General features: G+C 34.8%; 3 protein-coding genes across 6 annotated transcripts; 2 read left to right on the forward strand and 1 right to left on the reverse strand.

The window, feature by feature from the left end:
- On the reverse strand, positions 339 to 4,700 carry LOC109351949 (E3 ubiquitin-protein ligase CHIP-like). 2 transcript variants are annotated; one of them, XM_019593679.1, is made up of 8 exons: positions 4,467 to 4,700; positions 4,316 to 4,383; positions 3,726 to 3,789; positions 3,024 to 3,095; positions 1,406 to 1,539; positions 1,064 to 1,217; positions 681 to 791; positions 339 to 605 (listed from the first exon to the last, which is right to left on the reverse strand). In XM_019593679.1, exons 1-8 carry the CDS (start codon positions 4,563 to 4,565, stop codon positions 480 to 482), a joined length of 828 nt encoding a protein of 275 aa, XP_019449224.1. In that variant the 5' UTR covers positions 4,566 to 4,700; the 3' UTR covers positions 339 to 479. The 2 variants fall into 2 exon arrangements, with proteins under 2 accessions (XP_019449224.1, XP_019449232.1); XM_019593687.1 differs by lacking the exon at positions 4,316 to 4,383 and having other exon boundaries at positions 424 to 605; positions 4,467 to 4,615.
- LOC109351964 lies at positions 5,875 to 9,856 on the forward strand. 2 transcript variants are annotated; one of them, XM_019593708.1, is made up of 6 exons: positions 5,875 to 5,998; positions 6,032 to 6,245; positions 7,040 to 7,200; positions 7,612 to 7,642; positions 8,746 to 8,848; positions 9,512 to 9,856. In XM_019593708.1, the coding sequence occupies exons 1-6, from the start codon at positions 5,886 to 5,888 to the stop codon at positions 9,631 to 9,633; spliced, it is 744 nt and encodes a 247-aa protein (XP_019449253.1). In that variant the 5' UTR covers positions 5,875 to 5,885; the 3' UTR covers positions 9,634 to 9,856. The 2 variants fall into 2 exon arrangements, with proteins under 2 accessions (XP_019449253.1, XP_019449244.1); XM_019593699.1 differs by having other exon boundaries at positions 5,875 to 6,245.
- Positions 11,055 to 14,680, forward strand: LOC109351977 (RNA-binding protein 48). 2 transcript variants are annotated; one of them, XM_019593719.1, is made up of 9 exons: positions 11,055 to 11,199; positions 12,344 to 12,509; positions 12,718 to 12,801; positions 12,900 to 12,980; positions 13,108 to 13,247; positions 13,377 to 13,491; positions 13,573 to 13,639; positions 14,268 to 14,330; positions 14,411 to 14,680. In XM_019593719.1, the coding sequence occupies exons 2-9, from the start codon at positions 12,448 to 12,450 to the stop codon at positions 14,486 to 14,488; spliced, it is 690 nt and encodes a 229-aa protein (XP_019449264.1). In that variant the 5' UTR covers positions 11,055 to 11,199; positions 12,344 to 12,447; the 3' UTR covers positions 14,489 to 14,680. The 2 variants fall into 2 exon arrangements, with proteins under 2 accessions (XP_019449264.1, XP_019449273.1); XM_019593728.1 differs by having other exon boundaries at positions 11,058 to 11,199; positions 12,435 to 12,509.

The following is a 15,632-nucleotide window of genomic DNA, read 5'->3' on the forward strand; positions in this document are numbered from 1 at the left end:
TATCACCTTGGTGATGTTTTCAAAGTTTGATGAACTAATTTGATGAGATTTAAAAAAAAAAAAAAACTAAAGTGGTAGTTAAATGAAATATACTAATGGTTGAACTCAACTTATTCCAAAGGGTATTGCATTCCAAGGATGAACTCAAATTTATCTGCCAATGTTTTAAATCTGAGTTTGCGATTGTTACAGACAATTTTTTGAGTTACTAAAACTATATCGCAGTTGCAATCAAAACAGAGTCAAGATTATAAAAATCGTCAACAAGACTCGAACCCGAGACCTTAATGTTACATAATATCAAGTACACAACTATTCCCTTAGACATGTCAAAACTCAACCATACATACACTTCATAATAATAACACAAATGTTCAAAGTCAGAACAAACAACAATAGCCACTATTACAAAATACAGCATCCTTGCTGCAACATTTGTTGAACTGACAAAACCTATCATTAACTGTAAAACTTGTAACTTAATCTACCTTGTAGGCCCACCCATGTTTGTCCAGAAATGCCTGAACAGCTTCTTTAATGGCCAAGTTCGGTACTAGTTGCGATGGCTGAAGCGGTTGCCGCGTAAACGGGTCAAATTTACCCACCTGTTATTATAGGAGAAGGTTAAATGATTGGACACTGAAGGATGGAAAACAGATGAAACATACAAATCATATTACCTTCTTGAGATGCTCAAGAATCACTGCCCTCTCATATGTATGTCCACTTGGAGTGATTACCGGATCATGAAAAATATCTAGCGTGATTTTACAGCACAGATAGTCTGGTATCTACGGGTTCAAACAAGCGATCCGAGTGGTTAATAATATAGCAATTGTTGGGACTTGGGACACCACAAAAAGATTTTATGAAGAAAATTTTGATAAAGAAAAACAAGCCATGTGTTCACGGGAGCACATCTTCTGTCCACAAAGTGTGTCACTTGATGAGATCGATCAGAAAAACACTTAATTTTGAAACTTTTAAGTTAAATATATATTTTTCAACCAATCACAACAATTGTCGCACTTTTCGGGGTAGAAGGTGTGCTCCTTGTGTTCACCTCAGTTGGTATGTCATCCTCTGCAGCTTTATTGAAGACTTCTCTTAAAGCCTCTAATTGTTCCACATGAGCAATAGTAACATCATCTACAAATCCTTCCATTTGGGACATATCATGAAACTGTTTTTCCTTTAGAGCAGACTCACAAGCTTCTCTGAAACATGAAAACAATTTGAGATAATACTTGATCTTTTATCGGATATTCACAACCGATAAATAATTAACACTTGGCTAAGCCAGAGAGATGAAGCAGCTAAAAAAAATATGATAGAGTCAACTGATCACCATTCATTAATGAATGACTCTCATACAATAGGTCTGACAATCACCGGAAAAACATACTTCAAGCTTTGCAAATCACTCGATCGTTTGGTCGATGAATGTTGCCATTCTAAGTATTTTGCTTTAGCAAGCTCTTGCCATATTTCTTCTACCATATAGCCCTTGGGATCAGCACCTCTTCCAAGATCCAAAGCCTTCATTTGACCACAACAAATATGAGAATCATCTCTCAATTTACGAGGAAACCAATGTTCGTATCTCAAAAAATGTATAACACAGTAAATCAGCATGAAAGTTATCAAAGCAATGTGCCATAAATTAAAAAAAGAAGTGTCTCTAACCGGAAACCATCAGATTCAAGCAAGTTTTTCCGCACAATTATAAAACCTTGGAACAGAATGCTAGGGCAGTAAAAAGTCAACAAAAGCATAAGCTCAGTGTAGCAAACATTAGAATGCTGCATAACATGAATATACATACAAAACAAGATGGGATTAGTAATGAAAACATCAGAGAGAAAATAGTGGTAGCACCTATTACGGAGAAATGGTAGAATATTGCCTTATGGTAGTTTGGGCAGTTTGACCATGTGAGGAGATGGTCATGAAGCCTTAATAAGAAGAGTTGATAAGATGGCAAGTAGCCCAGTCATGAGACGTAGAGCGAGACTATTCTATGCAGCACTTGTAAAGATTGAACTAAACCTCACGAAAGGAAACTATACGGCATAGAATTCTGAAGTGAAGCCCAATAGAACTAGATCAAGAATTGAAAAAGAATATACAGAAATTTAGTGACTTTGTTCGGAAAAGATTCTATAATCTATTGGTATCATAGCAGAACAAAGATAGAATCTGTAGGATATTCGAGAGATCGTACTCTCCCCAGTGCCTGACTCTCCAAACAAATAAACTAGACACCTTCATCCACTTAACCTTCCATTCTCACAAAAATAAATAAATAAATAAGCATTAAACAGACTATAAAGATTACTAGCTCATTTTCCCTTCCTTTCTTTGTTGAGGACATCTTTATAGGTCTACGACACCACGTTATACACTCCGAACAATTACGACCACAAGCATCCAGTAAAATTACTGACAACACAACATGTCAGGTTTTCTTATCGATTCAGAACCACACGAAATATGGCCCCTTACTAGCACCTATATGATGGATACTAAAATGGCAATATATTATCACAAAGAGACAACGGAATCATCATTTCAGACTTTTCTGAATCACACTAATGGAAATTAAAATCCGTGCCTTGGTTTAGAATCAGATAAGTTAACCAACCTTGCTGTTCTATGAATTGGATATTACAATTTAGTGTTTAGAGTAAAAACCTACACAGAACTTTTCTATGTTTATGAAAAAAATGCTACAACTCGAAAACGTTGTCGGACCAATATACTCATTAGCGTAGCAATTATCTCGTTGATATTTGAAGTGAACATTCATTTCAACTTCACCGACCAGGAGTTTGACCACTTCATCAAATAAAAAACAATCTACCACTAAATGCACAAACAGAAGGTAAAACATAGTACAAGTTAAATACTTCGCAAGAGAATGCTTAATCTTCACAAGAAGCATTAAAATATTTCTTGAAACAAATTCGACTAAATAACAAATGCCAGGAAACACACAAGCACGGGTTATAATGGATACAGACCTTCTGCAACTCTCTGATTCCCTTGGTATATTCCTCTCGCTTTAGCAATGCAAGTCCCAACATATAGTGAGCCTGAGATATTATATGCAAAAGAAAGTTCAGAAGGGAACACGATAATCAAAACAAAGCACATAATTGCTGAGTTTGAATATATACAAGTAGAACATGCAACAAATATCAGTTATAAAATGTTTCAGACATAGACACCCTGCAACCAACGATCCTTTTAGGGTGTGTTTGCGAGTTAGTTTTTGGAGGGCAAATGAAGGAAGGGGAATGCTTGAGAGTCAGGAAATACGCTAGTAGAATACTCTCACGCCTTCCCTTTCCCTTCCTTCTCCTCTAAAAATCAATTCGCAAACAAACCCTTAAAATCTAGAAAGTTCTTGCACAAACCAATATGCAAAATTCACCTTGAACGAAAGTTTACACAGTATACTTCACCTATATATCTTTTCCGGAGGATAAATATGCATAATAACAATGAAGTTCTCCATTTTATATCTCCCAAAAATCTTAACACATTGCAGTTTTAACCGATGAAGAGCATGTTAATGAGACATCAAGCATTTAGAATATCACAACCAAGAATCATAACATTACAAACACTACATGTATTCCAAAGATCATACTTATCATAGAAGCTAAATAAATAACCAGACATGTAATAAGGCTAAAGGAACATCAAAAGAAAACAAATACCTTTACCAAATTGTTGTCCAGCTGAATTGCTTTCCGACAATCTTCTTCTACTCTCTCCCAATCACTACATACAACACATAACAAAATTAGAAAAAAACGTATGTACCGACAATGTATAAGATTTATACACTGTTATTGTATCATCCACCATTCATGTTGACACTTCGAAAAAACAATACAAATGAATGGTGAATGAATGTGTATACAAAATCAAAAGACCAAGAGGCATTAGTCTAGTTACGTAAGGCCATACTAGATCCCCAGAAACACCAAAAGGTCAAATGTTTCATTCCTAGGAGCTACAGAAAGACATTCATTCACCCTGAAAGAGATTAGTTCCTTACGCATACGCGTGCATGAGAGCACATCTTCTGTCTCAGTATCTGTACCATTTCATTCACATCGGCAAGAAAATATAAACTTAATTTATATTTAATTCATGTTTTACTTTTCTGACCAATGAAAAGCAAAGCGATGGGTCGATAGACTAATACAAACTTTGGGACATAAGATATTGTTCGGGTGCGCATAAGGTGAGAGGATAACTTCGGCAGTAACAAAAAAAGGGTAAGAAGGCATGAAATACATACTTGCGTTTAAGGTGGCAGAGAGCACGATTGGTCCAATAGACAGAAACATTGGGGCATAACGTAATTGCCTTGAAACCCATTATAAGAAAAGATTAAAAGTTTGCATCTTTATATAAGAGAATGAATAAGAAATAGGAAGAAAAATGAATACCTGAGTATAAGCATCAATGGCAGCACCAAAACGGTGTTTGTTGAAGTAAGTGTTTCCATCAATTCTCAATTGTTCCGCTTGTTTATTTGGACCCATCATTCTCCTTTATGAATAAATAGGAGGAAGATTGAAGAAGAAGATGAAGAAGAAAGAAGAAGAAGATTGAAGAAGACATAGGAAAATGTGTGGAACTTTATATGACCTGCGATTATTGACTGAGACAGGTTCGGTTCGGTTTCTTCATCATTAAGGACAATTACACAATCTTATTTATTAAAAATAAATTAGTTGTATTTATAGTTTATAATGAACTGAATTAACCCAATATTCGTTCAAAATTTGACTTGTTAGTTAGTTCGATAAATTTGGTTTATGAACCAAATGAGTTGAATTTGGATTGAAAATTAAACTTGCTAAATAAATGAGTCGAGCTTGAGGTGAATATATTTTGACTCGTTAGGTTCATAACCTAGCTCAATATATATGTATATATAAAAACTAATTTTTATATTTATTGCTATTATATATAAACAATGATATATTTATATATATAATTATGTGAAATATTTATTAAAAATGAATTAATGATTTGAGTTATTCAAATGACCAATTTAAGTTGAGTCGAACAGTTTCTAAACTTTAACCGAGCTAAATTTGAGTTAAAAAAAATAACTCAAGTCGAGTTTCGAGCTAAGCAAATCTTTATTAAACTGAACTTTAGTTCAACTCAATTCGGTTTGTTTCCAATCTTAATTATCATGTCGGTAGTGTAAGGACTCTTTGGAGTAACACATGTATGGTTAGTTATAAGGTGAGATATACTTCGTTATAGAAAAAACTGAAGTCTCCATCTTAGTTTACAACTTCTAAGTGGGTAAACAACACCTCCTAAAAGTCTCCATGGTATTTCACGACTTCTATAAAAAGTAATAATATCTCCTTCAAAAGTATCGAACAAAGTTCATGACTTCTCATTATATTTTGTAGCAATCACAAGAAGAACGTTAAGAGGAATCCTAACTTCTACGCGTGTTCTTAAACAATAAGTCGGTAATTTGTAACTCAACTTTCATACATTTCCATTATTTCACATAAAACTATATTAAATTTAAAGAGTAAGAATCCGATTTGCTTCAATATAAACTAACTTACCGTTCACAAGTTAAAACCGACCCTATTATAAATAATAATTCTTGTGTTTGCACCAATTAATTAACATTTCTTTGGGTTTTGAACATTTAACAATTATACTATTTTTTGTTTTTTTATTTTTTTGGGTAAAAAAGTAATCAATTTTCAGGTGTTCCTGAGTTATTTATTAACAAGTGTTTATTTCAGGAATCGAAATTCCGAGATATTTAGTACAACTAAATCAATGTCTTGTTCGTAATTTAGTATATATTTTGTATTTCTTATTTAATGAGTGTTGAAAGCTCGAACCCTGGATGCAGCAACACTATGCTCACTCTCACCAAACGGCTCCATGCTCTCACACCGTTCCTGTTTCGCGGTCCAAACCACCTCCGCTCTCTCCGAACCGACACCACCGCCGGAGGAAGCGGTGGCCATAGACGGCGGCACAAGTCTCCGCCGCTGCCGATGAAGAAGCTGGATGATAGGTCGGAGTGGTGGATCGTTGACGGCGAAATGCACGAGATCGGAGAACAAGTTCCGCTACGTGAGAGGTTCGTGATTCCAAGAGAGAATATTCCTAACAAACGCCGGAAACAGCTCAGGGAACAGTTCATGCGTAGGACTCGCCTTGTTATTAAGGAATCTGTTAGTTCCTATTCCCCTTTTCTAACGGCTAAATTGTAGTTGTTACTCGTGTTTTAAATTGCGGCTGTGGTCGCGGTTTCGGAAACTTCCACGTTTGGGACAATATTACTGGCAAACGTGGCCGATGTGGTCACAATTGCGCTCGGACTCCCAAAACCTTAACATATCGATGCATGAAATAGTTATGGACTCGGATTTAAAACTTTGCTCATCACTTTGGTCTTATTACCTGAGAGATGGAATTTACCTTTTTAGCCCTGAAATTGTATCCATCAAGGTAATCTATCTATCTTAGGGATTAAAGTGATGAGTGACTATTTACTCTTTTTTTCTTCTGCTTAGTTCATAATTTTTAGATATTATTGTGGATGGACTCTAATGAAAAAAATAAAGGAATTATATTTGCATAGGCACACATTGTATTATTTTTAGATATTTGTAGATGGACTATAAGGTCACGAGTTCAAGTTCTGGAAATAGTTCATCGGCTTGCAGGGTAAAACTGCATACATATACCCTCTTCAGGCCCACTAAGTGGGAGCCTCATGTATCAGGTCGTCCTTTGATATGGATGGACTCTTAGTGATTACGACATATTGATAAATATGTACATGGTCTTTTATGATTTGTTTCAGGTTTGCATTTTATGCAATCATTGTCCTTCATAATATTTGAAAAGTGATGGATCATGTTATATTGATGTGTTATTGACTTGTTTGGTGGAGAAATGAAGTTGTCAATTTGTGAAATTAAGATATTGATTGTTGTCCTAAAATACTTGACTGTATTAAAAGGAACATGATCCTTGGTGCAAAAAATATATGGAACTGTATAATGAACTCCGAGAAAACTGGGAGAGACTTTACTGGGAGGAGGGCTACTCTAAAAAGCTTGGTCAGGATCATGCAAACTATGAGTCCGCTGAAGATGATAATGAAGATTTCTCCCCATACAGGTTTGCCTCCAGTATTTTTTTTCCTTTTGCCCTCTGTGGCTCCTTATTGCTTTCATCACATAAATAAGTATGTCTTTTAATATCACATGCATGAGTTTGGGAACCACCGAAGCAGTTCGAGGTGGTCATGCTTAAGAAATAGATTGATTCTTATTCAAGCAATTCCTCTTCTTTGAAGAGTTTTTATTTTAGATATATATTATTATGGTGCCATATTTTATGTTTAAAGGTTTTGTACTGCTCACTATTTGATAGCTGGGTAACAACCTTTACATTTTAAATTTCAATTTAACTATATGACATTGTTTTTCACAGTCTATCAGATTAATGGTTCAAGAAGCTTCAATTTTTAAGTTATGGGGGTCATGTGGATGGTGACTAATCTTGGTTTTATCTGTTATGTCATTTCAGGAGTAGAAGGTCTCCAATGGAGCATAGCAAGGTACATTTGAAGGATTCAAATATACTATACAATGATTAGTACTGCAGTTTCTTTTAATCTTTTTTGTCAAGGATTTTATGTCTGCTATTCTGGAACTACTCTCTGATTAGTGAGCCATGCAGAATAAAGGGCCATAAGAAATGAACTGCAACTCATATTGCCTTTCGGATTCATTATCTGCAAATATTGCTCACCATGTGCTGTTAACCTGTATTCACCTCCAAATCCTTATGCACACTATCAGCAATTCTTTTGCAGTTGTGGTATCTTAATTGGGACCAGAAACTATTTAGAATGTCAGAATTGCTACAAGAGTGGCCATGATTCCTCTGTTCGCTATCAACATTATACCTGCCTATGTCTTCTGATGCTTAGTTTCAGTCATTTGCTCAAATGCACCTCCAAACAATGTTTCTTAGTATCAGTATCCAAATAGTCTCAGTTTCAGTTACCAGTGTGACAGTCCTCAGCTCAAGTAGTTCCGCAGGCACTCATTTTCACCCTGCTTAATCATCAGGCAACTACTCAGTTAATTCCCAAATTCTCTTCTTAGTACGATCCTGCTGAGTTTTCAGTTTTCACCCCAGTTGGATCGACCAGCAGTTATATGATTATATCTTCTGCTTTGCAATTGCAGTTTAAGGGCCAGAATGGGTTTGCAGGACCCTCCAGTAAAACCCAGGCATATTTTGCTGCACCTGACAGTTATTTGAGTCAGGCCCGGTATCCTGATTCTGGGGCTAGAAATCATGTTACCGTTGATCCCCCAAAACATAATCCCGAGGACAGTTCTACTGGGTGTGGGCCGTATCCTCATGTCCATTAGATCTATGTCTCCCTCTCCATTTACTCCTATTTCTACTTTGTTTGTACTTGCCTCCAACACTGGGCTCACTTGGATCTAATTGTACAGATGGTCGAAATCCTCAAGATTGCAATATTGTTTGCTATAAATCCTACAACCTTGTTGATTTTCATATTGTACTCCACCACCTAGCTCACTCTGGATCTAACTGGAGGAGAGTTGGAAAGTTCAAGATTGCAATATTGTTTGCTATAATTTTCTATTATGCTACTTCTTTGATTATTGAATCATAATGCAGGAGCATAATTTTGTGAGAAACGGGCAATCTGATACGTGGGAGAAAGTCAGCCTTATTCGGGATAAATTTGAGTATGACAGAGAGAGAAGAATGAGAGAGAAAGGTTAGTTAAGTTTCTTGCTAGTTACATCACACTCATACAGACTCACATTCTAGTGATCCTTGCATACTACTTTTTTCAGTGAACATTATGAAATTAAAAATGGCCAGTGTACTTCATAATAGCTGTGGTACTTTTGGCCTCACCAGTGCTCAGCCAATTTTTTCTGGTTTTTCGATGTTGGTCATTCAGAGAGATTGACTAGCCAGTGAGCTTGAATATACTATTATTTGTCTGTGTTTGTTTAACTCAGCTAACTCGCAGGTTGTGATTTGATTTGGTGGGACATAACTTTTGCTAAATGAGCCACAAATCAACTTAGAGCAAAGCCTAAGTTGAGTCCAGCAGAAGTAACCCTATACAGCTTGGCTCAATTTCACACAGTAAATTGAGCTTTTAAGCCTTTGGCTAATGATGTTTTTTGTTCTCTTTACTCTAGCATTCGAAGAGAAGCTTGTCGATTTGAGAGAGATCATATTTGAATGTTCCAAGATTTTATTACATAGAAAAGTTTCTTCTGAATCACTTATTTGATGAATTGCATGAATCATGTGAATCCTGAACATGACTGAAGCAAACCATGTTTTTTGCTTGCAATTTTGTTTTGTTGGGTTCAATTTTAACTATAATTTCCTTAATTCATCAATCTCTTTTACTTCATTTCAGCATTTGCACCCATGCATGGTGGCACCGTGCCTGACTTTCATGCTTCCGACTCCCGGAACCAACCGCTAAATGCTGATCGATATTTTAGCCAAACAGAAAGAAATTGGGAGGATCCTAAATGAAAATCTGTCAGCTATTGTATACAAAGGTTGCATAGTTTTTGTCTGACTTCACATTCCTGTCCTTGACCCTCAATGCTAACAGCTATATTTTTTCCTGATGTAATGTTAGAAGAATAAATAAGCTTATTTGGGCTTATCTTATTCTACCACTACTTAAGTAGACATTTTAATATCTTATAAAAGTGCTTATGATCTTATAAAAGCATTTTAGTTTATTTCAAAAGGCTTATTGAGAAAGTTACCAAAAACAAGCTTTTAATCTTATTTCAATAACCTTTTAACTTTGTACTCATAGATTACTTAAGATGTCATAAGATATGGTATCATTGAATCAGGGTTTGATTAAACTTTACCCAAATGTGCCTCTAATATCTGCATATGTTTTTCCTTGCTTACCTTTCTGTTGCCTTATCTGATGGACATTTAAGTACATGCTCATGAATGCATCATGCTTCTTAAATGTCATTGATGTGCATTACTTATATTTATGAGTCAATAATGATTTCGTTATACTTCTAAGAGTATCTCTTCACCTTATGCGTAAGAATTTAATCCCTCGGGGTGCGCGACTGTCACTTTCAATAAATATCGTTCTTAGAAATCGAATACTTAACTTTTTGATCTTTCTATGGATCTAGTGAGACCCTATACCATTAAGATAAATGTCTTGTTGGTAGAGTCAATAATGATCGAGTATGAATGATGAATGATGCAGCGATAATACAAAAAAAACTCTTATTTTGGTCACAGCCTATCATATACAAAGGCACAAACTAAGCAATGGAAACCTCAATTTATTACTAAAAGTGGATAAACACATGAACACCAGATCAAAGAACTTGCAGAGATTCATTTTTCAATTCAGAAGCATATAATCTATAATTTATTGAACAAATATAATAGTTTTGTACTAAGTTTATAAATATATATAAAATAGTATATCAAACGGTATTAAAAGTAATAAAGAAACAGTTTAAAGAATATAATATCAATTAAAAATAAATGACATATAAATTATAATTAGATATGATATTTTAAAGATGTCGATATAGTGATACAAGATTTTAATAAAATAAATTAAAATATTAAAAATTCAATTACCGTAATTAAACACAAAGGTGCTGGAAAAAAATATACCATACTAAAAATGTGGAATGAATGATAAGTGAAGATATACATTATACTATATATTTTATAGATATATAAATTATTCCTAATTTTGATGAATATAATATAGGAAATGTGTAATGTAATTAAGTAAAAAAATTATATGAATCCACCGAGAGTGTAATATTTTTTATATTGTCAACAAATTATCTACTGTTAATTATATATTAACTATTACCGATTCTCGGATAAAATAAAAGTAATACAAATAACGATGGACGATAGGGTGATTTTTAAACCCATTAAGTGGTTATTGCCAAAAGTATAAAAGGAATTTCGTTTTCAGTGTCTCGTTTTTTCACCCAATCTGCAGAGGACGACAACCACCGCAGCTTCCTCCACGCCGTTGCCGGACTTTATCTCCGATCGGTCGCAGCCGTCTGCGTCGCCGCTACCGAGGTATGCGGGTTGAAAATGAGTTTTTTCCCTCTATCTCTTATTCTACACTTAATCCACTCTCTAAAACCTCGTTTATTGCATTCTTCATTCTAGCTTGAAATCAAGGTTAATAATGTTCAAGACAAAGAGCTTTCATGGTTTGTGATTTTTAAAATTGCAAAAAAACTCATTTTTTTTATCTTAATTTGATATAACCTATAATTGATTCTGTTATTGTGTGTCTTATTATGGAAGAGATTTGAGATATTTTTATATCAGAGTTTGGTTATGCTGCTGAGAAGTAAAATCAGTAGAAACCATTTTAAAGAGAAGATTTTGGTGGTTATGATGAGGATTTGTCTGTTAATTTTGATGTTGAGGCTGGTTTAGGTTTTTTCATAAGCCCGAAATTAAGTTGTTTACCCAACCGCGGAAATATTATTTTGTGGACTCAGGTTCCACACTCAATCTTGCACATGATTGAGTCATTTCGGTTATTACAACAACCAAGCGTTTATCTTGTTAGGTGGGGTCGACTATATAGATCGGACGATGCTATGATGCTCTGTCGTAACCAAGTCATTTTGGTTATTCATGTGCTAATATATGTTTTCTTGTTTCTTAAAAAATTGTCAATTAAGTTAGGGTAACCATCTTAGGATTAGTATGTTAGAGGTAATGCGACTCCTATGAGATTAAACTTTCATCTTTCCTTGTACACAATTGATTTATGAAAGACATTTCTAACAGGTTTTCCAACCATTTCCCAATTTCAATAAAATTGGTGGCAATTCCATTTTTGTGTTAATTTTATTTTTCTCGCCTTCAAACTGCATTTTTCTTTGTCTTTTCCATTTATAATGAATTCAGACATTTGAGTTTTTGATGTTTTTTTGTAACTTTTATTTACTAGAAAATAGTTCAATTAATTTTGTTGTTATTGAATAAGTTGTTAGATTTTTTCTTATTATTTTTTGTATTTTACATGTCCTTGTAGTTTAGTGTATGTTATCTTGATATGGCTGGTGGGTTTCTGCCATTGCCAATGCTGTTCTTAAATAATTTTTTGATGTCTTGCTTTTGCATTTGGAAATGAGGTTTCAAATTTCTATGCTTTTTTGTATTGAACATTCATAAGCTTGAGCACAAGTATATGTGTGTGTAGTTGTTAGCAGCCAACCTGTGTGTGTCGAATTTTCTTACCGAGATTTGCTCCTAAAGAAGAAGCGAAAGTGATTGTTATTTTTTGAGCCAAGCAATCATTCTGTGATGCCTCGTTGTAAAGATGAACCAACTGCTGTTCGTGTTTACACCGTCTGCCATGAGTCGAGGCCAGTTTCTCTTTCATGCCCTTCTAATTTCATGAAACAATTTCCATATAATCCTTTTCCTTATACCAGTTTCCTATTTCTGAATTTGGTAGCGCATCCGTACTGAATTTAATCCTTTTCATTGTATCCATTTCCTATTTCTAAGATTCTTCTTTCTTCCTGTTTTGGTGGTTGGGAGCTTAATTTTTTTATTTGATTTGGAGTGCAGATATTTGACTGTGAGGAATGTTCCGGCATTGGGTTGTGGGGATGATTTGCTGCAACTGTTTTCAGCACATGGAGAAGTTGAGGAGTAAGTTCACTACTTTCTAAATGGTTTGTTCTTTCATTTTCTTCTTCTTCTTGCTCTTCACTGTCAATCTTGTTTCACAACTTTTGTCCACTTTTCAGGTGTAAGCCTATGGATGCAGAGGATTGTGAGCCATTTACTGATGTCTATTGGATCAAATTCCGACTTTTCAGCAATGCCAGGTTCCCAAAGATAAACTAATTTATATCATTCTTTAGTCAATGTCTACCTTGCTCGAATAAATAATGTCATAAATTCATTAAGTTTCGAGTGTATTATCTTTGAGAAGTTGAGTACCTACATTTTCAGGTTTGCAAAAAGAAAATTGGATGATTCTGTTTTCCTTGGGAACCGACTGCAGGTTTCATATGCTCCTCAATTTGAGAGCCACTCAGACACAAAGGATAAATTAGAGGGAAGAAGAAGGGAGGTTTTAGCACGCTTGAACCGTAAGTTAGAACCTATAATAGTTACATTGTAAACTTGGGATAATATATGGAACACACAAATGCCTGTTATATGAGCTGCTGCAATGACATTTGAATCAACTTGTCCATGTTTTCTCCCTTTGTTATCAGCTAGAAGATCCAAAGAGACTACAACTTCAAGCTCTAGGCCTCCGATCAAGAGTGAAGCAGTTGCCATTTCCTCACAGACCAGTTGCTTATCAGGAAATTTAGGTCCTAATGAAAGGTAATTTATCGTTTGTTGCAGTTTCACCTTCCAGTTGAAGCTAAGGCAATATTTATGATTGGTTCTCTTTCCGGACTGTAGGGATAAAGAATTCGAATGCAGGCCAAACACTGGTAATCTTCCAATGAGAATGGTTTCCTCAAATGAGGTTTGTAGCTTCTTTGTTATTACTATACACACACTTAGAACTTTACTCTATTCTACTAGTCTTTATCGCCTCCGAATTCAGAGAAAATTCTTCCTTGCAGTGAATGTTGCTAGGACCAATTGGTAAAACCTACAGTTAGTACTCTGATAAATTATTATCTATCTTCCTTCATTTGATGGGAATTCATTTTTGCAGTTGTGTTCTTGTTGCAATCTGTTATGGTATGTTCGGATGGATGGAATAGAAGGGGGAGTAATGGAATAGAAAGAGTTAAAATGGTACTCCATTGCTTAGGTGTTGCTTCATTACTGGGATGGAAAGTGATTTCCCCTCCAAAGGCCAAAGTTCTTTACCTTCCAATTCAGGGTGGAGCCGATGGAACGGGACACTTTCCGTTTCATCGGTTACCCCCCAAATTAGAGGAAAATGGATTTTGGGGGTTCGATGGGGAAAGTTCCATCCATTTCCATTAATGAAGCAACTCCCAAACAATGTAGCACCACTTTAACATTTCTCATTCCATTCCTTTGATACAACCATCCATAATTCTAACTATGATGTTTATGCAAAGAAGAAAGGATTCTTGTTTTTCATATATTGCCTCATACTAACATGTTTGTATGAACAGGATTATTTTGCTTCGCATTCCATGAATCAAACAGTGAGGATTGTCCGGGATAAGCTGGATAAGGTGTTGTATCATCTTTACTGCATAACAAGTTTTGGAATCTTATAAGTGTTATTAAACTCAAACAATTTCCTCTCATCCAGATCCGATCCAGTGGCGAGCATCTTGAAGCTGGATCTGCATCGAAGAAAACACGAGTCGATAATAGGAGAAGGATTTAACAAGTCTGTAAAGTTTGAAGGCGGTATGTAATTGCAATTAGTCTTAACTTTATTAGCACCATCAAGTCTCCAATGGTGTAGCAAAATTCATGTTTTGTTTTGGTAAAGCATGCAATGTTATCATGAGTGGATTTCTGTGCTACTTAATACAAGAGAAAGTGGAATGAGAATGCTCCAAAATCTAACTTAGCATCTAAAGTTCTCAATTTATCTTACTCCCTTCTCTTTTGTTCAAAACAAAAACATTAACATATTGATGATGAGTAGAATATAAAGGAGTCGAGTCGAGTTAACCTGAACAATTATAGTTTAGGATGAGTTGTAAAATAAAAATATTGTGCAAACTTAGTTTCCAAATCTAAAACTTGAGCTTATATTATCAAGGGTATTCCATTACTCTATGGATAAGTAATTGAGATCCCTTTTAGTTTTTCGGGGTATGTGATTGATTCTTTCAACAAATGTCGTCTCCAGAAATTGAACCATCGACATTTTAGTAATCTTGGAGGATCTTATACTATTAGACCAAGTTGGTAACTTGAGTTGTTAAAAAAAATGGGAGGCTTAAACTTTGATCCCCACATTTAAAGTTTAATTATTTTTTCCTTTATGGACAAGTTTTTTTAACATGTGCCCACTGACACATTTGAACTTACCAAAAAATAATAAGTTGTATTTTTTCTTTGCTTTGTCGTTTAAGGTGCCAATGTTATAGTTTCAATTAGTCCAGTTTTGAAGTTAAATTACAAGATTGGTATTTGCAGTTTTTGAAATCAGAAGTTTTATTACTAACAAAATTTGATTTCACAATAAGAAGAGAGAGAAAGCTTTAATGAATTTCTTTATGCTAAGGTTTGAAATAAATAGCATTGTTGCTGAATAGATAGTGTGAAATGAATCATGTGATTCAGTGTCATGCTGCTTAATATTCTGATTTAGTAATAAGTGTAACGTTAAAAAGCCTTTTGAATTGCAACCATTTGTCGGGTTCTATGGTTGCCCCTCCCAACAATTGTCATTATCAGGAATTGAATTATCAATCTTGAGAATCTAACAATGCCTTACGCCACTAAATCAATGCTTTGTTAATAAAAACCTTTTGACTTGCTTTAATATTTCCATCCATACATATAATATATATATA

Source organism: Lupinus angustifolius, chromosome LG01 (assembly GCF_001865875.1).
Source record: "Lupinus angustifolius cultivar Tanjil chromosome LG01, LupAngTanjil_v1.0, whole genome shotgun sequence".
In the NCBI taxonomy this organism is placed as follows: domain Eukaryota; kingdom Viridiplantae; phylum Streptophyta; class Magnoliopsida; order Fabales; family Fabaceae; genus Lupinus; species Lupinus angustifolius.